The following is a 27500-nucleotide window of genomic DNA, read 5'->3' as shown; positions in this document are numbered from 1 at the left end:
CAAAGCCCCCCGTGATTGGGCATGGGTCTCGCTCGGCCCCACGCAGTGGGTGGCTGAAATTGGGACCTTGAGAAGCAGGTTAAAGTGTTACTGTGTCTGTGTTTCCATGACTGAAGCCCCCTGCCTGTCCCCAGCGGGATGGCAGTAGGTTTGGGGTCTGATGCTGTGTGTTTTGACTGGGCTCCGTTCTGTCTTTGACTAACAGAGGCTCCTTCAGTTAGAGTCTCTCTGCTATATTAATGCTGTTGAACACATGCAGATCTAATACAGGCTTTCACCAAAACATTCACTAACAGCCACCCCCCCCATGCCCTCAAACCACTTTTTCTTTCTGTGTATGTTTTTGTGTTTTATTCTGGAAGAGACGGGTGGTCTGAGTTGGGACTGGGCTACGTATCATTCTACTCCTAAAAATGGCCTCTGGGCCTGGCTGTTCACAGGCAAAGCTGGCGAGTAGATTTTCTGAGCGCTGGTCTCTGAGGGCAACGACCCTGTTCATTTGACTTTTTTTAATAAGTGTTTGTAAGTGCAGGATTGGTTGAAGTCGGTTATATTTGCAGACGTTTATTCATACAGAAAGAATACCGACAGAGAGGAATTCAGGAAAAAGTTGAGGCCTCAATCCAGGATTTCTCCTGGGAGACTGTGCGCGCCACCTGTGTTCTTCTGTGTGCAAACAGTAGGCTGACACTCAATACGTCTCCTGATACGTCAGGCCCACCTGGCAACATGTCAACTCAGGTGTTACCCCGGTTACAGTGACCCTAATCACAGCTTCTCCCAACAGAGACACCCCCCCTTTCTCTCTCTCACCTCCTGACAGGATCCTTCTCACCTCCAGATGTGTGTGCGTGTGTGTGTGTGTGTTACAGCCTGATCTGTTGCTACAGGTATGACTGAGTGGTGAGTGAGTGTCTGAACGTCAGACTTAGAAAATAGAAGGCTGGAAAAATCAATAGCTAATTGCCAGGACAGGCTGTGTAGGACCGGAGCCTGGACCCCAGATACAACTGATCTGAGGAAGAAAATGATCAGTCTGTAGCCGACACTAATACAGGGAGGTGATTTGTAGCACAGCGATCCGTGTGCACGTGGTAATTTGTAGCACGGCGATGTGTGTGCATGTGGTAATTTGTAGCACGGCGGTCCGTGTGCATGTGGTGGTTCGTAGCACAGCGATGTGTGTGCACGTGGTAATTTGTAGCACTGCAATGTGTGTGCACGTGGTGGTTTTTAGCACGGCGATGTGTGTGCACGTGGTAATTTGTAGCACTGCAATGTGCGTGCACGTGGTGGTGTGTAGCACGGCGATGTGTGTGCACGTGGTGGTTTGTAGCACGGCGATGTGTGTGCACGTGGTAATTTATAGCACTGCAATGTCTGTGCATGTGGTAGTTTGTAGCACGGCGATGTGTGTGCACGTGGTGGTTTGTAGCACGGCGATGTGTGTGCACGTGGTAATTTGTAGCACGGCGATGTGTGTGCACGTGGTAATTTGTAGCATGGCGATGTGTATGCACGTGGTAATTTGTAGCACGGCGATGTGTGTGCACGTGGTGGTTTGTAGCACGGCGATGTGTGTGCACGTGGTGGTTTGTAGCACTGCGATGTGTGTGCACGTGGTAGTTTGTAGCACTGCGATGTGTGTGCACGTGGTGGTTTGTAGCATGGCAATGTGTGTGCAGGTGGTAATTTGTAGCATGGCGATGTGTGTGCACGTGGTGGTTTGTAGCATGGCAATGTGTGTGCAGGTGGTAATTTGTAGCATGGCGATGTGTGCACGTGGATGATTTCCCAGAGGCATGCGGTGCAGATCCTCTCCCACACACAGCAGGGCCTCTCACTCTCACAAAGCCTCATCATCTCTTCTTCAGACGGCCAGCAGGTGCTAAATTAGGGCCCAGCGTGTGTGCTGCAGACAACCTGAGTGAGGACAGGTCTCTGCGCTCACATGACCTGCTTGGACGGGTTTTTTGGATTGGGTGAGAGATTCGTCTCCATTCACATTCAAGAGCCATCTGCACTACAGAGCTGCTCCTCATGTTAATGGCTTTGTGATCAGTTCTGTTGGTGGTTTAAATCTGCAGAAGTGTTGGTTAATGTTAGATGATCTGCTCTTGTTCAGTCAGAGAGAGAAGGAATTTTAGCACAGGTGTTATCTGCTGTGAGCTCACTCTCTCTCACTCTGTGAGCTCACTCTCTCTCACTCGGCTCTGCAGACAGCATCTGCACTGATGTCCCTGAACAGCCTTCTACACTCTTCCCAGCGCTCTGTGCTGGTATTTCAGCACTAACACGTAGATTTCTGAATTATTCTCTTTTGGAGTTTATGATTCCACATTCCCCTTCATGTGAATATATTTTGGGTTTCTGATGCAGATCACATCGGTGCATTTGGTCCTGATATGGTGGCCCACATCATTTTAAAGCTATATTGCATTGTTATGTGCCAGTCAAATGCTCACCATCCCCGCTGTCTCCCACGCTGATGGCTGATGGTTATGGGTGAGTGGTATGCAAATGAAGTCAGTCACCGTGTCTTCAGAGGATGCCGAGCTGGCCGGCCATCCCGGATGGCGTCTTCGCCCCTGTGGATGCTTGTGCTCCACTAATCTCTCTTAAGGATTTAGGACCTCCCCTTCTCCCACTGCTCATTAGACCTCCGTACACATACCTGCGTATCCTGTCCCTCTGTATTCAGGGGACGGATGGCCCGTGACGTTTAAAAGTCTCTTCGCTCTTTACTCTCCACTTTAGATTATCGGCTCGTCATTGTTTCGCCGGAACATTTTCGGAAAGATAACCGGTTTAAATGTCCCACTGTGGTCCTGGCAGAGACTCTTAGGGTCCGATTAGACAGAAGGTGTGTGCTGGGCTCCAGTTTCAGAGATCACATGTTCACAGGACTTTAAAGTAAAGCAGGACGTAATCTCCTCATCAGCAGTGGCAGGTCAGGGGCTGGGGGGGGGTACAGGCATCCTGTGCCCCACTGTAGCGCTCTCAGGCTTTAACCCTCTTCCTGCCGGTGAGCGTGGAAACCCCACACCCCTCGGGAACTGAGCAATTTTTGAGGGAATGTGAGATCAAAGCACAAGTGAGCTGCAGTTAGAATCCATAGACGTGATAACAGATGTTCCTAGTGATGCGTACCGCGGCGAGTGTGTGAGTGCGAGTGTCATGTGTAGCTCTTTGCCGTGTGGTTTGCATGCCGACTGGTTATGGGAGCTGGAATTTTGCAGCGTGCTGTCCGTGCAGTTACAGGCAGAGACTGACAGTTCTTCCATTTCTGAGTGTCATCTGAGATGTCAGATATGACACAGAGCCAAGAGAAGAACCCAGAATCCGTCAACTCCTTACCCTAGCCACGAAACTGCTGCACCCACCCTGCACACGCACACACACGCACACACACGCACACACACGCACACACATGCACACACACAAACACACACACACACATACCAGCTTCTCACTCAGTATTCTTTGTGGCAGATGTGTGAAGTTGATCACCAGCCCCAGACTGATGACTGGTCACCGCCCAACGCTGCTATCAGTGTCCTGCTCTGGTTTATTTAAAATGACATCAGCCAGGCTTGTTTGAGCAAAGAGCTGCTCATTAATAACCCCAACGAGTGCGTGTGTGTGTGTGTGTGTGTGTGTGTGTGTGTGTGTGTGTGTGTGTGTGTGTGTGTGTGTGAGATCCAGTCCACCACACATTTGATGTGGGGTGTGAACACTTTGATTGAGTATTGATTCAGAATGGAAGTGTTGCATGAACATCACAGCTCCACGAGGTCTGATGAAAAACCCCTCCAGTGCTACGTGTCAGATCTACTGCTTAGAACATGCAGAGCTGAATCACTCGCTGGCGCGTCCCAGAGACGTCTGACTTATGAGGAGCCGTCTGCTTTGGGCACTAACTGTCTACTTAATTCACTTATGCGCTCCATCTTTTTCAAAACACAAGCAACCGAGGTCATTGCCATGACCATGAAGAGAATTGGCACATCTTTCATCTCTCTTTATTAAGTTAGAAGTGTGTGTGTGTGTGTGTGTGTGTGTGTGTGTGTGTGTGTGTGTGTGTGTGTGTGTGTGTGTGTGTGTGTCTTCACTGTCTGCTAAGTGCACTTACCACTGGGACTGCGGAAGAAAGACTTCTAACTTCACACTGAGAATTAATCGGAGGTGCCACAAGGTCACTACTCCATCTCATAAAGGGAGGAACTGTGGAGAAGCAATCGATAGGGCAAAGGTCAAAACGAGTGAAGTGACATTTATGATGTCAGAGTCACGCAAACGCACACAGATATGAGAGAAAGGGAGAGAGAGATAGAGAGAGATAGGGGGTCTTCAAACACAGACTGAAGACCCGTCCACTCATGGGATATTTAAATGACCACTGACCCTGCTCCTATATTGACTAAAACTAGTACTTATTGTAGGGTTGTTTACTACGCTGATGTTGACTAACAAACTCTAGTCCTTATTGTTTATTGCACTGATTGTTGTCTGTTATAGAGTTTATATGTGTTTCACACTTCTAGTCATCAGCACTGATCCCTGTATTTCTACAGTATTCTAGTTCACTGGCATCTTGGACTCTAACCTACTGTACTGTACTAGGATGCATCTATGAGGAAATGACAAACACTGGATAAGAGCATCTGATAAATGCTGTAATTGTAAACGTAAACGAAAGAGAGAGAGCGAGAGAACAGCATGAAGATGTCTCCCCCCCCAACCAAAGGACCTCCCCCCACCCGAGGGACCTCCCCCCCAACCAAAGGACCTCCCCCCACCCGAGGGACCTCCCCCCCAACCAAAGGACCTCCCCCCATCTGAGGGACCTCCCCCCCCAAAGCTAAACTCAGTTTAAATTGAATGGGTTTCCTTCTCTTATCGCGCACTGCTTCTTCCTGCTGGGTTTGAGAAGCGTGGCGCTTCAGTCGAGCAGATAACAGGAGCTGTACCAGTGTCGCGTCTCCCTGAAGTTTCCTGCTAAATCACACACAATAGTTTTTCCTGCTTTCATTTGTCAAGATGCAATACATTTTATTTGCTCCCCTAGAAGCAAACAAGTGTGGCATTCTCGTTCCAGACACGAGCCAAAGAGCCTCTTAATTACTTTGTTCAGTTTTTCCAGTTTCCCCCGTCATGGTTTGGAATGTCAGAAGTGATTTGCGGAAAGCTCTCCTGAGATCCACTAGGCGCTTGCGTGGGTTAGTTTATGTGAAGAAATGACTTACAGGAACAAAAACAGCAATTTATGGACTTGACTGATGGGCGAATATGAGTTCGTGAGAGACTCAGCCATCGTGAAAACAACCGTGTGTGTGTAGTACAAAGGACTAGCTGGGGTTTTAAAACACATATCTTTCAGTAGATTTTTTGGTCAGAAGGTAGGAAATATTGGCTAATATGGACGTGTGTTTGGTGCAGTGAGACCTGCTCGGGGTCGCGCTTGCTGCTCAGTGTGAGTAACGTCAGGGTTCGATAAGGACCAAACAAAGCCAACCGTCTGCTGAGTCAGCTGGACATCCGTGTGCTGCAAGCATCTCAGGGCGTGAACAGGAGGCGTTCGAGAGCTGTCATGGAGATGTCTTATCCTCATATTTCCCCGCTGTTGTATATCCATGGGCGACATTTACACTGGGGGCGTGCTCCCACCATTTTCTAAAATGGCTGGTTTTGTCCCCACAACTTTTTGAAAGCGAATTCTGAAAATATTAGCATTTCCTCTACATACTGTATTTGCTTCGTTTATTCAGTAATAATGTCTGTTTATAAAGTAATAATATGATTGTTTTAGTCAATAACATGAAATGTAGGCCTGTTATGTTCCTCATGACAAAAACAGAAAACCTTCATGCCTATATATAAACTTTCATATGTAAGATTTGTATATTTTCACGTTGCCAGCATAATGTGGAACACCTGCCGTTTTGTGAAATGAGCCAAAATATTGTTTAATTCAATAAAGAGAGACCAAACGTACTGCACTTAATTTATACCCACAGTCCTGATACTGCGTGTGGTGTGCAGCACTGCTGGACTGGACAAACAGGCCATAACATTTAGTCCAGCTTCCTCCATTCAGACCCAGCGCTGAGTCTGTACAGTCGGTGCCTCGGGACACGTGAGGAGCCTCCAAACTGAATGCGCCACCTAGCATGCTGTTCTTGTCATCACTTTCAACGAAAGGTTACATCCATGATTCCGTCTTCCCCCGGGGTCAGGCACTGAGGTCAAACTGAGGTCAGGCCTCCACCTCCACACAGCGTCTGTGCACTTCCTGTCAGTTTCATTGGAGTTTGGGCAGTTCGACTGAAGGCAAACCTGAACAGAATTCCAGCCTGTTGTTGTCTGTTATAGAGCTTATATGTGTTTCACACTTCTAGGCATCAGCAGTGATCCCTGGATTTCACCAGTATTCTAGTTTGTACGTCGCTCTGGATCAGAGTATCTGCTAAATGCTGTAAATGTAAATGTAGTCTATATAGCAGTAAATTGCACACTAGAATTAAAAAAAAACAAAAACGTGTACCTATATATAAAACACCTATATTTGCAGAAGAAAAACCAATGTACAGAACACTAACACAAACTACAGTCTGCGGTGTATAGTGTAGAGGGTATAGTGTATAGGGTATAGTGTGTAAGGTATTGGGTATAGGGTATAGTGTGTGGTGTACAGTCTGTGGTGTACAGTGTAGAGGGTATAGTGTACAGGGTATAGAGTATAGTGTGTAAGGTATAGGGTATAGTGTATAGGGTATAGTGTGTGGTGTACAGTCTGTGGTGTACAGTGTAGAGGGTATAGTGTATAGTGTACAGGGTATAGAGTATAGTGTGTAAGGTATAGGGTATAGTGTGTAAGGTATTGGGTATAGGGTATAGTGTGTGGTGTACAGTCTGTGGTGTACAGTGTAGAGGGTATAGTGTACAGGGTATAGAGTATAGTGTGTAAGGTATAGGGTATAGTGTATAGGGTATAGTGTGTGGTGTACAGTCTGGTGTACAGTGTAGAGGGTATAGTGTATAGTGTACAGGGTATAGAGTATAGTGTGTAAGGTATTGGGTATAGGGTATAGTGTGTGGTGTACAGTCTGTGGTGTACAGTGTAGAGGGTATAGTGTATAGTGTACAGGGTATAGAGTATAGTGTGTAAGGTATAGGGTATAGTGTATAGGGTATAGTGTGTGGTGTACAGTCTGTGGTGTACAGTGTAGAGGGTATAGTGTATAGTGTACAGGGTATAGAGTATAGTGTGTAAGGTATAGGGTATAGTGTATAGGGTATAGTGTGTGGTGTATGGTGTATAGGGAATAGTGTGTAGTCTGGCAGAGCCGTAGATTCTCCTTATGGGCGGTGGGGATTCGGACCGGGAATGCTGGGTTGTGTCTGGGTTCCAGGAGACACACTCAGAAAGTCAAAATGAAAGTCTTACACCTGACGTACACCTCACAGATTTTGTACACTAAGAAACTTGAAATACCTCTTTGGTGCAATTTAAATGTAAGTAATGCACAAAATTTAGTCATACTGTGGTCAACATGACACCCAATCAAATGGCTCTCACTAGACATGTGACCTCTGATATGTGAGTCTCACTGATTGCTACACACTTGATAAGACACAAAACCACAAATACAACAAGACAAACACCTGTTTGTAGTCACATGTCCTGTTTGGGCTCATATGTCCGTATGTACTTCAGGACATTCCCAAATCAAATCTATGACAGTTTCAGCTGCAAAATAAGTTTCAAACAAGATATTGAAAATTAAATTTTAAATGTAGACCTGAATGATTCTATTCTTAAATAAATAAAAGAGAGAGAGAAAGAGAGAGAGAGAGAGAGAGAGAGAGAGCTATAACTTTGTTTCAGCACATCTGACTAAGTCTTAAATATTTCATTACTCTGAAATGGAGAGGACTTGTGAATGATATTTGTGAGTGAAATTCTCTCTGAATATCCAATTCATCTTAATGAGAATTCTGCTCTTGTATGGCTCACTACTGGAAATGGTTTTGAGCAGAAACAGAAACAGAAACTTTCCAGTTTCTTTAAGGTCCATGAACTGAATGAGACTTCCAAAAGAAAAGTTCAAAGAGGTTTATTTATTTATTTATATACTTATTTATTCATGACTGCATAGCATATCCCCCCTAAGTTAGAGTTCCACTTTAATTGGAGAAAACTTAACTAGGAACACACAAACGCTGCTAAATAACTATATGCAAGACTGTAGTGAACCATGTAGTGAAGCATGTAGTGACCCATTCTGTAATGAAGCATGTAGTGAACCATTCTGTAGTGAAGCATGTAGTGAACCATTCTGTAGTGAAGCATGTTGGTGAAGACAAATGTTACTGCAGGGGTCTCACTACCGGTTGATCTGTAACGGAGTCGGCTTCATCTGGCTGGCTCCCAGTTCACACAGACAAACGCATGTGTTCAGCTGTCAGCACGGCCGTGCACGGCCCACTCTGGCGGGCTGACCCGCGCAGCCTGGTGCCATTGGCCCATGAGAGGCTGGAGAACGCAGGAGTCTGGAGTGAGAACACTGTTCCCATGTGCTCTTTAATCTTTCTGCAGACTTCATCAGGAGGGAGGAGAGAGTGAGGTGGTGGAGCAGAAGGTTGCACATGCGGTGTAGAAAACAGCAGCTCACATTATTTATTCATTCATTCATTTATTTAATTCATTTATTTAGGGGGTAAAAGTTCATGGGAGATTTGCTTTAATGGAGGACGTTGTTACGTCTGTGCTGCGTCCTAAGCTGCTCGGGCTCCTTGTGGAGTGGATGCTCTGTTTAGGACACGTAATTAGGCCGCTAAAACATCAGATTCTCAACGTATGATTATGAAAAGGCAGAGTTCCATTTCAAAATTGCATTTATGTCTGATCAAAGGGAACGATGCCCTGGATCAAAGGATGTTCAAGTGTTCCTCTACTTCAGCAAAGATCTCAAAAAGAGAAAAAAGAAAAAAGAGACTTCTAAGATGTTCACATGAACGGGTATCTAGTTCCTATGGGATCTGTAGTCATGGAGACCTTACCCCTCAACAAGATCTGCATTAGTATCTATTACTCCTCAATTAATAGTCTGGCTCAGATGAGCTTGAACACAGAGCAGGTCCTGCGAACAGGTGTGTTGGTTTGTTGGTTTCCTGCGGACAGGTCTATTGGTTTGTTGGTTTCCTGCCGACAGGTGTGTTGGTTTGTTGGTCTCCTGCGGACAGGTGTGTTGGTTTGTTGGTCTCCTGCGGACAGGTGTGTTGGTTTGTTGGTCTCCTGCGGACAGGTGTGTTGGTTTGTTGGTCTCTTGTGGACAGGTGTGTTGGTTTGTTGGTTTCCTGCGGACAGGTCTGTTGGTTTTTGGTCTCCTGTGGACAGGTGTGTTGGTTTGTTGGTTTCCTGTGGTCTGGTGGGTTTGGCTGGTCTGACTGGTTTGGCAGGTCTGAAAGGTTTGGCTGGTCTGACTGGTTTGGTTGGTCTGGTGGGTTTGACTGGTCTGACTGGTTTGGCTGGTCTGGTGGGTTTGGGGGAGATTGTGGTGGACATGGTGCAGATATCAAAGACCTCAGCACAGGCCTGTGTGGATACTGCAGGAATTGTGGATGAAGCAGGAATTGTGTATAAAGCAGGAACTGTGGATGAAGCAGGAATTGTGGATGAAGCAGGAATTGTTCTGTGCTGTTGTCATGACTGGTGCACATGGCGACGTGTCGCAGTGACAGTTTCAACATTGTTTGAATGTGAAGAAATGACAGATTCATGGATGAGACAACAGATTTGTCAGGGAAGTAATATTGTTATTATTATTATTATTATTATTGTTGTTATTATTATTATTATGGTGCACTATGAAGAGAAAGATAATATTTACATATTTGTGATATGACTAATTATTTAAATAATTTCAATTATAATTTTCCATGCATAATGACATGGCAACTGACTGATTCACATTTAATAGTCACAGTAGAATTGTTTTTCCTTATGATTTTTTTTAATTTGTTGTATTTAGTTTGTAATTAGGAGATATATTTTTATTGGGGTGATGTTCGTAGTCAAATCCCCATTGTGAGAAATTGTACACATCCTTATGTGCCAGCGTGAAGTGAGGAAAACTCCGGGTTGTGTTTTTGTGTTCGTACTAAGAGCAGGTCAGAGGAGGAGTCAGCACAAACACTGTTTTAAACCCAAACATGTTCGAAACTATTGCTGCACCAAAAAAGTTTAAATGCCACGTCCCCTACTGCACGGGTAGAGTTTAAATGCCACACCCCCTGGTACATAGTTAGTTTAAACACCACGCCCCCTACTGCACGGGTAGCGTAAACGCCACGCCCCCTACTACATAGGTAGTTTAAACGCCATGCCCCCTACTGCACGGGTAGAGTTTAAACGCCACGCCCCCTACTACATAGGTAGTTTAAATGCCACGCCCCCTACTGCACGGGTAGAGTTTAAATGCCACGCCCCCTACTACATAGGTAGTTTAAACGCCACGCAGCCTACTGCACGGGTAGAGTTTAAACGCCACGCCCCCTACTACATAGGTAGTTTAAACGCCACGCCGCCTACTGCACGGGTAGAGTTTAAACGCCACGCCCCCTACTACATAGGTAGTTTAAACACCACGCCCCCTACTACATAGGTAGTTTAAACGCCACGCCCCCTACTGCACGCGTAGTTTAAACGCCACGCCCCCTACTACATAGGTAGTTTAAACGCCACGCCCCCTACTGCATGGGTAGAGTTTAATCGCCACGCCCCCTACTACATAAGTAGTTTGAACGCCACTCCCCCTGCTGCACTAGTAGTTTAAACGCCACGCCCCCTACTACATAGGTAGTTTAAACGCCACGCCCCCTACTGCATAGGTAGTTTAAACGACACGCCACCTACTGCACTGGTAGTTTAAATGCCACGCCCCCTACTACATAGGTAGTTTAAACGCCACGCCCCCTACTACATGGGTAGTTTAAACGCCACGCCCCCTACTACATAGGTAGTTTAAACGCCACGCCCCCTGGTACGCTGCTCCACCTACCTTGTCACAGGCACATTTATTTCTGTCCACCAAATTAGCAAAAGGCTAAAAACATGTGTGTGTCCTACATAATTAGTAACATGTGCATCCTGCTGTGACTGGCAGGATAGGGAAAGAGTGAAGAGAGAGAGAGAGAGAGAGAGAGAGAGAGAGCAAGAGAGCGCGAGAGAGAGACAGAGAGCGAGAGAGAGAGAGACCACACTGACCATTAGAAGACACAGATTGCATTTTTCTCTTTTAAAGCTCCAAAGTTCATGTAGAAAAACAGATCTTTTTTTTTTTTAAATGTCAAAAAGTGGGTAAAATATAAACATGTTTAAGGATGAATTAACCCTGCTATGCTACACTAGTTCTGACTGTTATCATTAATTAACTGCAACCAAAATCATGGGTTAGTTATTTGGATTTAAACTAGTGTTTTAACTGTTTGTTTGTTTCATTGATCATTTTAAGCTCATTTTATTTTGGCAAAGTCTAAATTAGATGCAGAGTGTCCTGCAGACTCGGGTCCTGCCCTGTTGTCTATGACCTCAGTGAGACGCTGAAATAATCCCTGTGGTAATCCCAGACTCAACTGGCACTGCAGCAGAACCACAAAGCTCCTCAAATCAGACGTGTCTTTACCCAGCCAGGAGATTTGCCATGTCACCTCTCACTGTTTCTGTCTGCTGTCTCTTACTGTCCACCCTCTTTCTGGACACTGTCCTCTCTCTATCTTTCTGTCCTCTGTCTCTTTCTGTACTTTGTTTCTCTCTCTCACTCTCTCTCTCTCTCGATCCAGTGATGACATAGCTATTAAAACATCTGATCTCATTTGTCTCCCCTCAATTGTTTCCTGTCTGTTGAGTTGATGATTTCCTTCATTTTTACCATTGTGTCGGTCACCTCCCAGTGACCCTTAAACACAGACCTCCCAGTGACCCCTAAACATGGACCTCCCAGTGACTCATAAACACAGACCTCCCAGTGACTCATAAACACAGACCTCCCAGTGACCCCTAAACACAGACCTCCTAGTGACCCTTAACAATCACGGCTCTTCAGAGTTGCTTTTTCTGCTGTCTTGATTCAGGTTAGGAAGCTGGGCAAATCCCAAGTGTTCGTTTTGTGCTCAACATATGTGGTGCCATGTTTATTCATTTAAATGAAGGCTGCCCATCTGAAGTCTCTGTGGTGAACCAATTGCATTTTCGTATATCTGCTGTTTACTGGCATTCCTCATTATTGTCTGTTGTTTGTTTAGCACTTTACTGAGTGGTTTGAGTTTTACGAGGTTGTTTTGGTCTCTTAGTCAGTCCAGACCAGATGTCTGGTTAGTAACTGATGGCTTTGGCTTAGAAAACAAATCCTGGGTGTTAGTCAGTATTTGATGTCCCTAGTGTCCGAGGTGAGGCATCAGACAGATATCAGACAGGCTTCAGAGGAGGTGAGCTGTCAGACTCCAGACCAGCCATCAGATGAGGGGAGTTGTCGGACAGGCTTCAGATGTTACAGTGAGAGGTCTGTAAGCTCTTTCTGTTGGTCTGGAGTGGTCACATTCGTCCGACGTGTGTCTCCACGTACCCACTAATCCCCCTGTCAAAGGCACTATCGTGTCACTACTGAGTGATGATTTTTGTACCTGTACCCAGCGTCTTTTGCTGTGTCTGTACGTAGCTCCGCGTCGGCATGCTGTGTCTCTCCACAGATGAGACTGGGGATCCGACGTGTCTCTCTTTGCGTTCGTGCTGATCCCAGGCGCCCGTGTTTCTCTGGCACAGGCCGTGTAAAGCACCTGGAATTTGATTGCTATGGGCTGGTAAAGAAGGTAAAGTCACGGCAGTTTAAAGCGCCTTGCCGCCTCAGGTCTGTGGCTTGCCAGCCAGGTGTCTGAGTGGCTCCTTTGTTTTTATTTGAACACATCATGCTGAATTTTAAAAAAGAATTCTCCCTCTCTATTCCGCTCTCTCTCTCCATCTCCCCTCTATTTCGCTTTTGCTTCTTGTGTGTTTGCAGGTGTTGGGTTTCTCCTCTGAAGGGAGTGATGTATTTGTTTGTTGGTAAGCAGATTAGGAGAGTCAGTAAAAGTAAATCGGTGTTTCCGTTGTGTTCCGCTGGAGAGATAACACTCCTGTCAGACAGACGGAGACACTTCTAAAGACTCTGGCCAGCCTTCCTGGAGGAGTGACATGCCTGGAGGGATTCGTTTTATTGACTGATTGAGGCCGTCATTGTTTAGGCGGTGGATAACTTGAGCTGAACAGGAACCCACGATGGCGTCTGATGTAATCTGGGTAATCTCGTCTCCTGACGTGAACAAGGATGATTAATTAGTCTTTAGAACTTTTGGAAGCAAATGAACGTTGTTTCATGGCTTCCTGCAGACCTGCGGGCTCTCTTTGAAACTAAATAAAATAGCATTATTAGAACTATTAATTACTCTGTTGAAATACTAGTGTGAGATGCCTCCGTTGTTTTAGTCAATGCGTGTGTGTAGAGAGAAGAACACTGTGATGATGATGATGATGGCGATAATGATCAATAAAATAATGTGATACACAAATTCTAGTATATTTTCAGCAGGTTCAGGACATCATTCTAAACTTGTGCATTAAATCAGTGTTTCCTTTATAAAATTTTATTGCTACTCACTCAAACTCGAGTGACAGTGTACACTCACCTCTAGCTTCTTATTAGTCTAGTGTACGTCCAGGCGTTTGTTGAAGATGCTGATTAAACTTATGATGACTGTGTATGAGAGAGAAACATTCAGAATGGGCTCAGACACTAGCCATCGCTGCCTTTAGCCCACTGGATTCTCCGTCTTCCTGAATTGATCCCTGTTTCCGTGAGGCTCTGCTTTTGGAATTCTGACGGACATGAAAGTGCCCAAGATTCCCAGCTGTTTTCCCTCCGTCTGGCTGCTCCAAGCTGGCCACAGGAGAGCCAGTGTCTTTTGTCTGCAGGAAGATGAACACTTCGAGGTCCTACTGGACAGTGGTTTTGATTAGCTGTGTGTGCGTGTGTGTGTTTGTGGGCACACACACATGGTTGTGTGTGTTTTGGCACATGTGTTTATATGTTTGTGTGGGTGTGTGTCTGTGTCTGCGCGCACATCTGCTAGTAAAGTGTGTAATTGTTGTGGGTTTTTAGTGTGTGTGTGTGAGAGAGAGAGAGAGACATGCAGGTCTGGGTGTGTTTCCGGGTTAGTAGGTCTGGATGCGGTGACTCAGGACCCAAGCGTGCGGTTGTGACACAGACCCTCCAGAGGGGGCAGTAGGGAGCTGTGTCCAGTATTACAGCCTGTATGTTGTTATCTTATATTTCCATACGTTTCTCTGACCCAACACAGAGACATAATGCCACGCGGTGTGTGCGGTGTGTACTTTGTGAGCTGCAGGGATTCTGGCAGATGCGTGTAGCTTCTCTTAACAGGGCACTAAGCTCCCACAGAGACGATGAGAGCATTGGTCCCTGGTGACTTCAGCGTGCACACACTCAGACTTGCGTGTAGGTATATAACGTATATAATGTGTGTATATGCTCATATGGACATGTGGGTGTATAGATTCATGCAAACACTTGTACTTATACACCTGCAAATATACAGATACATACATACACACTTCTGTACTAACATGCATGTATACACACACACACACACATGCACGCGTGCACACATATACGTGTGTATGCAGGCACATGCTTCCACTACAGTTATCTGCATTCGTTTTATTCATTGTTTAATTGGACACGATTTGATTTGGTTACATTTGCTCATTTACTTTGCCATTCCATTTGTGCATGTTTGTCCATCTTAACACCCTTGTTTTCAGTAATGGCCATAATATGATGTGTACTTGATATAATTGAAAATCGCTCCAGGGCAGATTAATAACCAACACATTGTTAATGAGAAATGTTTGGGTGAGGTGGTGAATTCTAATCTATTGACATCACTGCTGGTTTGTAGTTCTCTCTCTCTATCTCTCTCTCTCTCTCTCTCTCTCTCTTTCTCTGTCTCTCTCTCTCTTTCTCTGTCTCTCTCTCTCTGTCTCTTTCTCCTTCTCTCTCTCTCTGTCTCTCTCTCTCTTTCTCTCTGTCTCTCTCTCTCTTCTCTTCTCTCTCTGTTTCTCTTTTCTATCTTTGTCTCTTTTTTCTCTGTTCTTTCTCTCTCTCTCTCTCTCTCTCTCTCTCTCTCTCTCTCTCTCTCTCTCTCTCTCTCTCTCTCTCTCTATCTGTGTGTGTGGTCTCATGTGCTGCAGCAGACTAGTGAGACACAAATGAGCCGGTTGATGACTAAACAGAGCAACACGGCGGCTGCATGTTTCTCACCGAGACGCCGTTGCTCATCGTGGGTCTCCTGCCGCGCACTGAGTGTGTGGAGGGGTGAGCGACCCCAGCCTACCCCTGGAAGGAGGAGACGGGGGTTTTGAGTCCTGCCTGAGTCCTGCAGGCAGTGTAAGAAGCTCTCAGTCCTGCTCTCAGGAGCCACGTACAGCACCAACACCAACATGCCAGCAATCAGCACGCAAAACACCACACGCAAGTACACACACCAAGCACACACACAGAACATTACTCTCTCTCTCTCACACACACACACACTGAATGACTAAACAGATAGCATGCTGTGTCATGGCTGTTGTAGTGTGATGTTCATCTATGGGATTGTCTGTATTGTAGGTTTATTACATATTTATTATCCATTCACATTTGTAATTATTATGTAATTACTGTTACATGTTCTACTGTGGGAATACTCAAGCTGTTACAATCGTGGTATTTGGAAAGTTAACCCCTGTGAAGTATTTAGTCTGTGATGCCAGACTATCATTTCTTTTAAATCAGTGCTCATGCTCCTTGTGGTAGAAGTGCTCTGTTTGTCATAATGTAAACAGTTAAAGGTAACAGAGCACATGCCTGGTGGAGGTGAGCTGTGTGACCTCACAGCGGGATCTGTGATGCAGGGTATATGCCTCGCAGGATACGTTTGCGGGGTATATGTCCAGTAGATTACGTTTGTGGGGTATATGCCCAGTAGATTACGTTTGTGGGGTATATGCCCAGTAGATTACGTTTGTGGGGTATATGCCCAGTATATTACGTTTGTGGGGTACATGTCCAGTAGATTACGTTTGTGGGGTACATGCCCAGTAGATTACGTTTGTGGGGTATATGCCCGGTAGATTACGTTTGTGGGGTATATGCCCGGTAGATTACGTTTGTGGGGTATATGCCCGGTAGATTACGTTTGTGGGGTATATGCCCAGTATATTACGTTTGTGGGGTACATGCCCGGTAGATTACGTTTGTGGGGTACATGCCCGGTAGATTACGTTTGTGGGGTACATGCCCGGTAGATTACGTTTGTGGGGTACATGCCCGGTAGATTACGTTTGTGGGGTATATGCCCGGTAGATTACGTTTGTGGGGTATATGCCCAGTAGATTATGTTTGTGGGGTATATGCCCGGTAGATTATGTTTGTGGGGTATATATCCGGTAGATTACGTTTGTGGGGTATATGTCCGGTAGATTACGTTTGTGGGGTATATGTCCGGTAGATTATGTGCCTGGTCAGACAGCACTCAGACAGGGTTTTCCACACCACACCACCCAGCTAGCAGCAGAATGCCACACACACTGCAGTCTCTGAACACTGAAGGTGTTGTGCTCAGTTCACCCTTGTGCCGAACCAACAGGACATGATCGAACACTCCTTGGAACAAAGCGCTTATTGACTAAATTCAGCAATGTCTGTGGGACTAGAGGTGCTATTGAATCTGTTAGACCAGGACAAGCGCTCGGTGTAATAAGTTGAACTTCGAGCTGTTAAAACAACACAGATGTATAGGGGGCGCCGTTCACGTGAAGCCCGTGACCACAATCCAGCTAAGTAAATCCAATAGAGTTTCTGTCTGTGCAGACGTATGGCAGGACCTCACACTGAGCGCAGTCACGTCTGAAAAGACATGTTTGTTGCCCGCAAAACAACCATATAATAGCTATTGTGCCAAATTAGATATAATGTTATATCATTAGATAGCCAATTTATGTCAATTGTGCAACTTTTTGTAAGCACTGTATGATAAAGTGTAAAGCAATACACATAAAATATGTTTTATAGAGCTAAAGAAGATGACATTTTACTTAAGACTTCAGCATCCAAAAAGCACTTAAACTAAAGAAGTGTTGTGAGGGAACCTTTTAACAAAGGAAGGCCTGAGATTTAAATGGCCAGCAGACTCGGGCAGGAAAGGGTTAATCGCTGCCTTCGCTGTCTTCAGGTCTCACCTTTGTTGCACTTCCTCATTTTCTGGCTTCCTGTCACATTCGCTTCCTGTGCCAACTCCTTCCTGTGTCACGACAATAACCAGGCGCACGGAGGAAGGCTGCTCTCCCGACGGCGTGTGATCTCACGCTCGGTGTGTTATCAGATTATTAGATTAGATGTATGATTAGAGACATGGTTTATAAACTTCAGACTTGTTCAGAGATAATGCTTTGATCCTTGTGTTGAAGTTCTGTCACCTTTTCTCCCATCAGACATTTCTCCACCTCTCTCTCCTCTCTCCTCCCCTCTCTCCTCTCCCCTCTCTCTCCTCTCTCCTCCCCTCTCTCCTCCCCTCTCTCTCCTCCCCTCTCTCCTTCCCTCTCTCCTCCCCTCTCTCTCCTCCCCTCTCTCCCCTCTCTCCTCTCCCCTCTCTCTGCCCTCTCCTCTCTCCTCTCTCCTCCCCTCTCTCTCCTCTCTTCTCCCCTATCTCCTCCCCTCTCTCTCCTCTCTCCTCTCCCCTCTCTCTCCTCTCTCCTCCCCTCTCTCTCCTCTCTCCTCTCTCCTCCCCTCTCTCTCCTCTCCCCTCTCTCCTCCCCTCTCTCCTCCCCTCTCTCCCCTCTCTCCTCCCCTCTCTCTCTCTCTTCTTCTCTCTCTTTCATTTCCCCTCATTCACCGTTGTATCCATCTCTCCTCTCTCTCTCTCTCTCTCTCTCTCTCTCTCTCTGTCTCTCTCCTCCATCATTTTCCCATCCTACCCCAATCTCTACCCTGTTCATTCCCATTACAAAGCCGATCACACAACTCCGTGGCCTCCCTGAGGTGAACCAGATCCAGGAGGCGTATTGATTTCCCTGGACATCTGTAATAGTGGATGTGCTACATGTGACACCATCGTGATCCGCTGCCCACGCTCAGAAGATGAGCTTAACGTGCTGTCACAGTCCTAAAGAGATTCTTCTTTTATTTTAAAATTAAATGTAATTGGACATAGTAAAGATTACTGTGAGGCACACACATGTTTGGAGTCATTTTGAGAACATAATCCATCCTCTATGCATGTGGTGGTGAAGGTTTAACAATCTACCGTGGCATCCATGGCGCAATACAACACTGACCAGCTAAATGAGGTATGTGAGGTGAGGGTGGAGGTACTCGTGCTTCCAATCAGGAGACTGGGTGGAGCGCAGGAGACTGGGTGGAGCTCAGGAGACTGGGTGGAGCTCAGGAATCTAGGTGGAGCTCAGGAACCTGGGCGGAGCACAGGACTCTGGAGTCTGGACGGAGATCAGGAGACTGGGCGGAGCTCAGGAGACTGGGTGGAGTCACCACCGGCCCCTGCAGAAGAGTGCCGTGCTCTTAATGACACTTAGTCAGACTTAGCTGTTGCTCGATGGCAGTCAAGCCCTCTAAAATCACCTACAGACTCCTCAGATGTGTAAATCCAGAGAGAAAGTGAAAAACTATCAAATTGCACTAGACCCATTTCTTTTTGTTTTACTGCCTGGTCAACTCCAGTGCAAAGTGAAATCCTGCCCCTGCCATGAGAGGGCGCCCTCTCCTGACTCAGAGCAGCAAATGCACCCAGCGCTTCTGTGGATACAGACTGGAATCTGGACCACGCTCCCAGTCGACGCCAAGTACCCTCCAGACTGCAGAGCAGGAGGTATTTAGTAATTTAGTCCTGTAACGGGAATGAAAGGTTTTTAACGCTGTCTCCCAGTGTTCCGATGGGCATGCCAGTTTCCTTCCTGTGAGGGTTTGAACAGAAGCACACAGATATAAAAACGCACGGTGCGTCTTTCCAAGAACAAGAGCAGTGTGATGCCTGGCCAGGTTCTAGCTGATTGGCTCGGAGCTGTGTAGGCCCCTCCCAGCCCCCTGGACCATGTGCTGCTGCTGGCTCTGGCGCTGAGCTCCCAGTGGCACGATAGTGCCCACCTCTGTGCCAGGAGCAGAGCTACATTCCCGAGATAAGCGTTTCTGGGAAAGAGCTGGAACGGATCGTTCCGAATCGCACATCGGGCAGATGGTAACATAGAACTGGGTCCTGTGCAAAGAACTTTAACCGTCATGTGCTTGTTAAGACCAGTTAAGACCAGTATGTGAAACCAGTTCCTGCAACCGATAGCACAAGCCAGCGTCTAAGTGATTAAAATCAGGTTTAATCAGGTTTAGCCTAGAGCATCTTTTAGTGCAACCTTCTCACATCACTTAAGGACCCGTAGTTAGTTAAGGCTGCATTAGCCGTAGGTGGAAAGCACTGATATTACATTAACGGCTCTAGTCTGGCATTTGATGAGACATTTTCCATTTCAGTGTTCTGTCTCCGGTTGAGGGAGAGCAGGGACTGATCCCGTACTCCAGATATGATGTGAGGAGCTGATAACACTGTAATGGTGACCTGCAGGTCTGCGCCTGTCCATTTGAAGTCCTTCCATTAAACCTCCTGATGCAGTTAACAGCGAATGTCTCTCGGCACTACGGAGAATATGGACTTCATGAAGAAAGACGATGGCTCCTGAAATCTGCACGGATTTGAAGCAATTGCCTCATAATTGCACATTAGTGGTTTTGACTTCACTGCCTGGTCAGTCCAATTAACCAATTAGACATGCTGGTTGATGTATGCGTGAGCTGATGGGAGCTGGAGGGAGCTGAGGGCTTTGTCATGGGCCATATTGATGGAGGCACTTTTAATACGTAAGAGAGTAACACTGAAGACACGTTCATGTAATAATAATGATAATAACCAACTTTATTAATGATTGAGTACTGAGAAGGACCTCATGACAATTAGCTCAGATGTTTAAGTAAAATAATGAGCTCAAAAACAGATGCAACATTAAAATTCAATGTAGGCACACAGGCGCTGTTCGTGTTGATAACCGATCTTCAGGTACGAGATCTTTTAAAGGCTATAGGCACCCTCATGACCTCACACAAGCAAACATAAGTTTTTTTCCTCCTTCCCCAGAAGTCTTTTTTTGCTGTGAAGTGTTCCAGACATGCTGTCCTGGTTAATTTACACAGTGGCGGAATTTAATTGAGCAGTATTTTACTTCGCCTTGAAGGGGTTTATTGAAGTAGTTATTTTCAGCGCAATGCCAATATTGCAAATTCATACCATGGCCAAGTATATTAAAGTGTATACTTTATTGACAAAGGAATAGGGCTAAAACTATTAGCAGTTATATAGATGCATATTCATTTATGTCTAGTGTACTTGGATTATCTGTGACATTTGCTGTAGTTTTTTTCTGAAGTTTCTGAAAAATTCAAACCTTTGCTGTAGGAATCCATGTGCACATGACGTGTTCTTCAGGTTAGCTTTCTGTATGATGTCACTCAAACAGAGAGAGAGAGAGAGAGAGAGAGAGAGAGAGAGAGAGAGAGAGAAATATTTGCCAGTTTTATCACTTTTAATATTTAATAATTCTGTTCATTGCATTGCCAACAGTTGTTAATTATAGTTCATGCCAATAAAGCTATTTCAATTTGAATATGAAAATGAGAGAAAAAGAAATCTGACTTATTATTAATTAACCTGTTAATACACCTGTTATATTTTCATTTCATCCTCTTCTGAGTTTCAGTCTTTTGTTATTACTGTACTACACATGGCCGTGCCAGGCATTGTGATGCCGTCGTCTTTATGCAGGTTCTGCATTTCGACTTTATACCTGTTCACTGTCCAGGGCCATGCACCTGGCTGTAGGCCATGCCCTTATCCAGACAGGTACCTACTGCCTTCAGCACTGAAGGGTCCATGATCGTAGTGGCTGTATCTGTTCATCAGTTAGGGTGTCAGATCTGACTGTGTTTAGAAGGCTAAGAACAAGCAAAAGTTTATGGAGACTTTTGAAGTTGTTTATTATTATTATTATTATTATTATTATTACTATTATTATTATTATTACTATTATTGCTATTATTATTATTATTACTATTATTATTATTATTATTATTATTATTATTATTATTATTATTGCAGTTCCTTACAGCACTTGATTTTCCAAGTTCAGCACAAGCCAGGCATCTGAACCCCAGTCCACAGTCTGATAGAGTATAAATGCAGCACAGTCTGACTGGGTATAAACACAGCACAGTCTGATAGGGTATAAACACAGCACTGTCTGATTGGGTATAAACACAGCACTGTCTGATTGGGTATAAACACAGCACTGTCTGATTGGGTTTAAACATAGCACAGTCTGATAGGGTATAAACACAGCTCAATTTGATAGGTTATAAACACAGTACTGTCTTATTGGTATAGGCACAGCACTGTCTGATAAGGTATAAGCACAGTACTGTCTGATTGGGTATAAACACAGCACTGTTTGAAAAGGCATAAACAGCACTGTCTGATTGGGTATAAACAGCACTGTCTGATTGGGTATAAGCACTGCACTGTCTGATTGGGTATAAGCACTGCACTGTCTGATTGGGTATAAACACAGCACTGTCTGATTGGGTATAAAAAAAGCACAGTCTGATTGGGTATAAACACAGAACAGTGATTGGATATAAGCACAGCACAGTCTGATTGGGTATAAACAAAGCACAGTTTGATAGGTTATAAACACAGCACTGTCTGATTGGGTGTAAGCACAGCACAGTCTGATAGGGTATAAACACAGCACTGTCTGATTGGGTATAAACACAGCACTGTCTGATTGGGTATAAACACAGCACTGTCTGATAGGGTATAACACAGCACTGTCTGATTGGGTATAAGCACAGCACTGTCTGATAGGGTATAAACACAGTACTGTCTTATTGGTATAAGCACAGCACAGTCTGATAGGGTATAAGCACAGTACTGTTTAATAAGGTATAAACACAGCACTGTCTGATTGGGTATAAACAAAGCACTGTCTGATAGGGTATAAACACAGCACTGTCTGATTGGGTATAAACACAGAACAGTGATTGGATATAAGCACAGCACAGTCTGATTGGGTATAAACAAAGCACAGTTTGATAGGTTATAAACACAGCACTGTCTGATTGGGTGTAAGCACAGCACAGTCTGATAGGGTATAAACACAGCACTGTCTGATTGGGTATAAACACAGCACGGTCTGATTGGGTATAAACACAGCACTGTCTGATAGGGTATAACACAGCACTGTCTGATTGGGTATAAGCACAGCACAGTCTGATTGGGTATAAGCACAGAACAGTCTGATTGGGTATAAACACAGCACTGTCTGATTGGGTGTAAGCACAGCACAGTCTGATAGGGTATAAACAGCACTGTCTGATTGGGTATAAACACAGCACTGTCTGATTGGGTATAAACACAGCACTGTCTGATAGGGTATAACACAGCACTGTCTGATTGGGTATAAGCACAGAACAGTCTGATTGGGTATAAACACAGAACAGTCTGATTGGGTATAAGCACAGCACAGTCTGATTGGGTATAAGCACAGAACAGTCTGATTGGGTATAAGCACAGAGCAGTCTGATTGGATATAAGCACAGCACAGTCTGATTGGGTATAAACAGCACAATTTGATAGGTTATAAACACAGCACTGTCTTATTGGGTATAAGCACAGTACTGTCTGATTGGGTATAAACTCAGCACAGTCTGATTGGGTATAAGCACAGAGCAGTCTGATTGGGTATAAGCACAGCACGTTGGTGCATTGTGATGTACGCAGCACAGTGCTGAGGTGTATCGTGTGTTCGCACTGTTTCTAAGCGAGCGGTGATGCTGTGTTACAGGCACCACGGTAATGACGATGACTGCTTTTGACGCTGACGACACAAGCACTGACAACGCCGTCCTGCGTTACAACATTCTGAGACAGCAGCCCGAGAAGCCCTCGCCGAACATGTTCTACATCGACCCGGAGAGGGGCAACATCGTCACGGTCATCTCCCCCTCCCTGCTGGACAGAGAGGTACGCACATCCACTCTCTTTCTCTGGAGTGGTAGAAGGTCATCTCAGCCTTCATGTTTTTCCATGCTGCTGGGCATGTGTGGTCCTAGGTTTTAGTAGTGTGCAGTCTGCTCCAAGAGGACCTTTTAGGGCTGCGCGGGACATAAATTGTCACCGCGTCTCCGTAGACAGGAGCAGCCATTTGGTGTTGAGGAGTGGGGCTGACGTGTCTCACGGCCGGGCAGGGTTAGCGGCAAATGCTAAGGAGGGACCACGGGGAGCGTTTCTCCGTCTCTGAGCGAGACAACACCGCGATGGCTCTTTCAGAAGGGTGACAAATGTGGAAACATCGGTTTGGCCCACTCCCGGAGGAACGATGTTGGCTGTTGTCAGACACTTCAAGCGTGGTTTAATTGAGGTTATACACATTTAGCCAACAGTGTCGAGTGTGTCCGACAGGGCCAGAGAGAGAGAGAGAGCTGTCGGCTGGAACCGTGCACAGCTGTGATCCACAGCAGTAAGTGCGCGCGCTGATGTCTGTGTATATGAACGCTCGTCAGTTTGAAACGCCGTGAGTGCATAACCATGTGAATGTTTTCCATAATGTCCCACGGTCTTCCTGATATGGTCTGAGTGACAGGTCCAGGGGTCCCTACACACACTTAGACTCTCCCGTGCCCTGGCCAAGTCGTGTGTGTGGAATATGGCAGGTGTTGCAGGTGATGTCAGCTGTATTAACAGGTGTGAAGAGAATGTGTCTGTTATCATGGGAGATAAAAAAGGTGTGACTTATCACTGTTAAATACCAGGGGCGGAGTTACCAGGGGTGGGGCGGAGCTGGAAACCCATTACTACACACACCTTTAGGTCACAGTGTGAGTGTCAGCACTACGGTCCATTCTCAATCACTTTAGGTATTTTAACACTACGGGCTCAATAGCAGTGACAGCAAGATCGAGCAGAATTGAGAAATCAATGTTGCCATGCTGGAATCGTCTGCTGTCCTGAGCATGTTTTGCTGAGATGTGTATTTCTCATTTCTGTCTCTCTGTCCCTGGATCAGTGGGAGAGTGTAATTCCTTTCTCAGATAGTGATGAGACTTGTTTTAGTCTGCAGAGATGAAATCATGGCAGTGATCAAAGAGAAGTGAAGGGAGCAGACGCAGACACACACACACCAAACACCCCCCAACACACACACACACACCAAACACCCCCCACACACACACATGCGCGCACACACACACACACACACGTGCACACACACACACACACACACCAAACACACACCCCCCACACACAGACACACATGCGCGCACACACACACACACACATGCGCACAAAACACACACACACAAAGGCGCACACACACCAAACACCCCCCCACACATACACACACACACGTGCACACGCACACACACACGCGTGCGCACACACACACACACACACACACCAAACACCCCCCCCCCCCCCCACACACACACACACACACTGAAGAGCAACATTCTTTGTGCATTTCATATTTTATCAGCTCCTTTGGTGATGTTTAAATTTGAACACACACACACACTCCAAAAGGCAGTGGGTTATGGGTATGTTTATTTGCGTCTCTCTCTCTTTCTCTCTCTCTCTGTGTTTGCGTCTGTGTGTGTTTGTGCATTTATATTCTGCTTGTTGTCATTCAGAACGGTGTGCGTGAGTAATGATGTATTTGATGTGAGTGTTTAAAACCCCTGCTACCTTATGTTACACAGCAGACGTGATTAATCGAGCAGAATGTTGCTGCCAAAGCATTCCACGTTTCTCAGTCGTTTAGATTCTCCGAACATTCCCTCCTGGATCTCCTCACTGACCTCTTTCCAAGTCTCTGCTCATCTGTGGTCTGTGTGAAACGTTTGACACAAAACAGCACATGTTTCCTTCAGTCTTCATGTCTGACAGAAGGATGGCTTCAGTTATTTTGAGATTTTCGCAATGAAAATGTTTTAATGTTAAAAGTAACATTAAATTTGGAAAGCAAAGATGATAAATATACTAAGAGCATGGTAACCACATGTTCTGCAGGACCTCAGCATCGTTGTAAATGTTCTGCATTGCCTGCCGTGACCGCGATCACACGGCTGCGGCTTCATTATCCCCTGTGAAACATTTCCTTTGAGGGTCCACACTGCTGAAGGCTCTCAGCCGGGATCTCGGAATTAACGTGTGACAGACTGCATGTGCTTGGAATAATTGCAGCAAGAGGTGATTTCTGACATGCACGCCTGCTCATTACACTGATGGGGTGAACTAGAAGACCCGCCGTGCACCTGAAAGGTCGTTAGGGTCACATGCCTGATCAGATACTGCAGGAGCACAATATGGTGTCTGATCACAGTGCACTTGTGACTTGTGTGCTGATCAGGGTGTTGACATTGGCTTGCACAGTTGTGTCCTTCACCACAGTAAAACATCACTCCAGGTGAAACCTCAGTCTCCCCCTCCAGATGTGTAAGTAATAGCCCAATTTAACTACACACAGCGGAGCAGCTGTGGTACATGTGAGAACTGCCGCTGTTGTGTTACTCAGATGCTTGATAGGATCATCATGGGAAATCTGGTTGCCAGTTCAAGTCCCACCACTGCCAAGTTGCCACTGTTGGGCCCCTGAGCAAGACCCTTAACCCTTAAATGCTCAGTCAAATTTTTAGGTTGCTTTGGCTAAAAAGGTCTGCTAAATGCTGTAAGTATATTTCCTGTGTTGTTCTGTTTATCCAGCTACATAAAGAACAGTGTACACTGGACAGTATTAACAGTTACCAAAAACACTCACTCTCGTCTTATATACTAAGCCAAAATAACTCTAGTTACTTACTGTCTGAATAAAAATTATCCTGTGTCCTCTTTCCTCCTCTGACTGACCAAATTAAAAAAATTAAATCTGTCAGCTGAGCTGCGTGTGTGTGTGCGTGTGTGTGTGTGCTAGCTGGACACGCCCAAGGGTACTGGGGCGGGGCTACTTCCATTAACAAACAGAAATAAACCTCTTAAAATTAGTTATATAATCAAACTTATAAAATCATTTTAGAAACTTCTTTCTGACCGGACAAGGCTACGACTTTGAGCTTTAGTGGGACATGTAATTTAAACATATAGTTCTTGGGTATTTTGTATATTCTAGCAATTATCTGTGAGTGTTATGTGTATTTGGTTTATTGTAGCAATTATCTGTGAGTGTTTAGGTGTATTTGGTTGATTCTGGCAATTATCTGTGAGTGTTTAGGTGTATTTTGAGTTTTATTGGACCAGACCTAAACCCTCATTTTAAATTCACTACATCGACTACAACGCCGACAGAACTTTAGTGGAATGACTGTGATCCTTTGTGCTTTCCACACACTACATACCACACACCACATACTACATACCACATACTACATACTACGTACCACATACTACATACCACATACCACACACTACACACTACATACTACATACCACATACCACATACTAAATACTACAAACCACATACCACACACTACATACCACATACCACACACTACACACTACATACCACATACTACACACTACATACTACATATCACATACTACATACTACATACCACATACTACATACCACATACTACATACCACATACCACACACTATACACTACATACCACATACTACATACTACGTACCACATACCACATACTACATACCACACACTACATACCACACACGACATGCTACATACCACATACTACATACTACATGCTACATACGACATACTACATACCACACACTACATACCACACACGACATGCTACATACCACATACTACATACTACATGCTACATACCTACATACCACACACTACATACCACATACTACACGCTACATGCCACATACTACATGCTACATACCACACTACATACCACATACTACATGCTACATACCACATACTACATACTGCCTCATTACATCACCAACAGCAGGACAACTACATACATGGTTTGAGCTTTAACAGATAATGTTCAGTGTCTAAACTGATTTGGTTAAAATGCTGCAATCTTCAGTAAAAGTACCTGAAAGACTTCTTTCACAGAGCTCGCTCTCTCTCTCTCTCTCTCTCTCTCTCTCTCTCTGTCTCTCTCTCTCTCTCTCTCTCTGTCTCTCTCTCTCTCTCTCTGTCTCTCTCTCTCTGTCTCTCTCTCTCTCTCTCTCTCTCTCTGTCTCTCTCTCTCTCCCTCTCTCTCTCTCTCTCTGTCTCTCTCTCTCTCTCTCTCCCTGTCTCTCTCTCTCTCTCT

The 27500-nt window shown here is 45.3% G+C and overlaps 1 protein-coding gene across 1 annotated transcript in view; it reads left to right on the top strand.

Annotated features, from left to right (window-relative positions):
* cdh13 (cadherin 13, H-cadherin (heart)) overlaps positions 1 to 27500 on the top strand; it is a 265633-nt gene that overhangs the window by 139668 nt on the left and 98465 nt on the right. Inside the window, exon 7 of the mRNA XM_035525755.2 lies at positions 23054 to 23232. Coding sequence (XP_035381648.1) covers positions 23054 to 23232 — 179 coding nt within the window. The remainder of the gene's footprint in view (positions 1 to 23053; positions 23233 to 27500) is intronic.

This window comes from Electrophorus electricus, chromosome 6 (assembly GCF_041902795.1).
Source record: "Electrophorus electricus isolate QZ-2024a chromosome 6, ASM4190279v1, whole genome shotgun sequence".
In the NCBI taxonomy this organism is placed as follows: domain Eukaryota; kingdom Metazoa; phylum Chordata; class Actinopteri; order Gymnotiformes; family Gymnotidae; genus Electrophorus; species Electrophorus electricus.
Note: the sequence above shows the minus strand (reverse complement) of the source record. Positions and strands in the feature narration are given on the sequence as shown.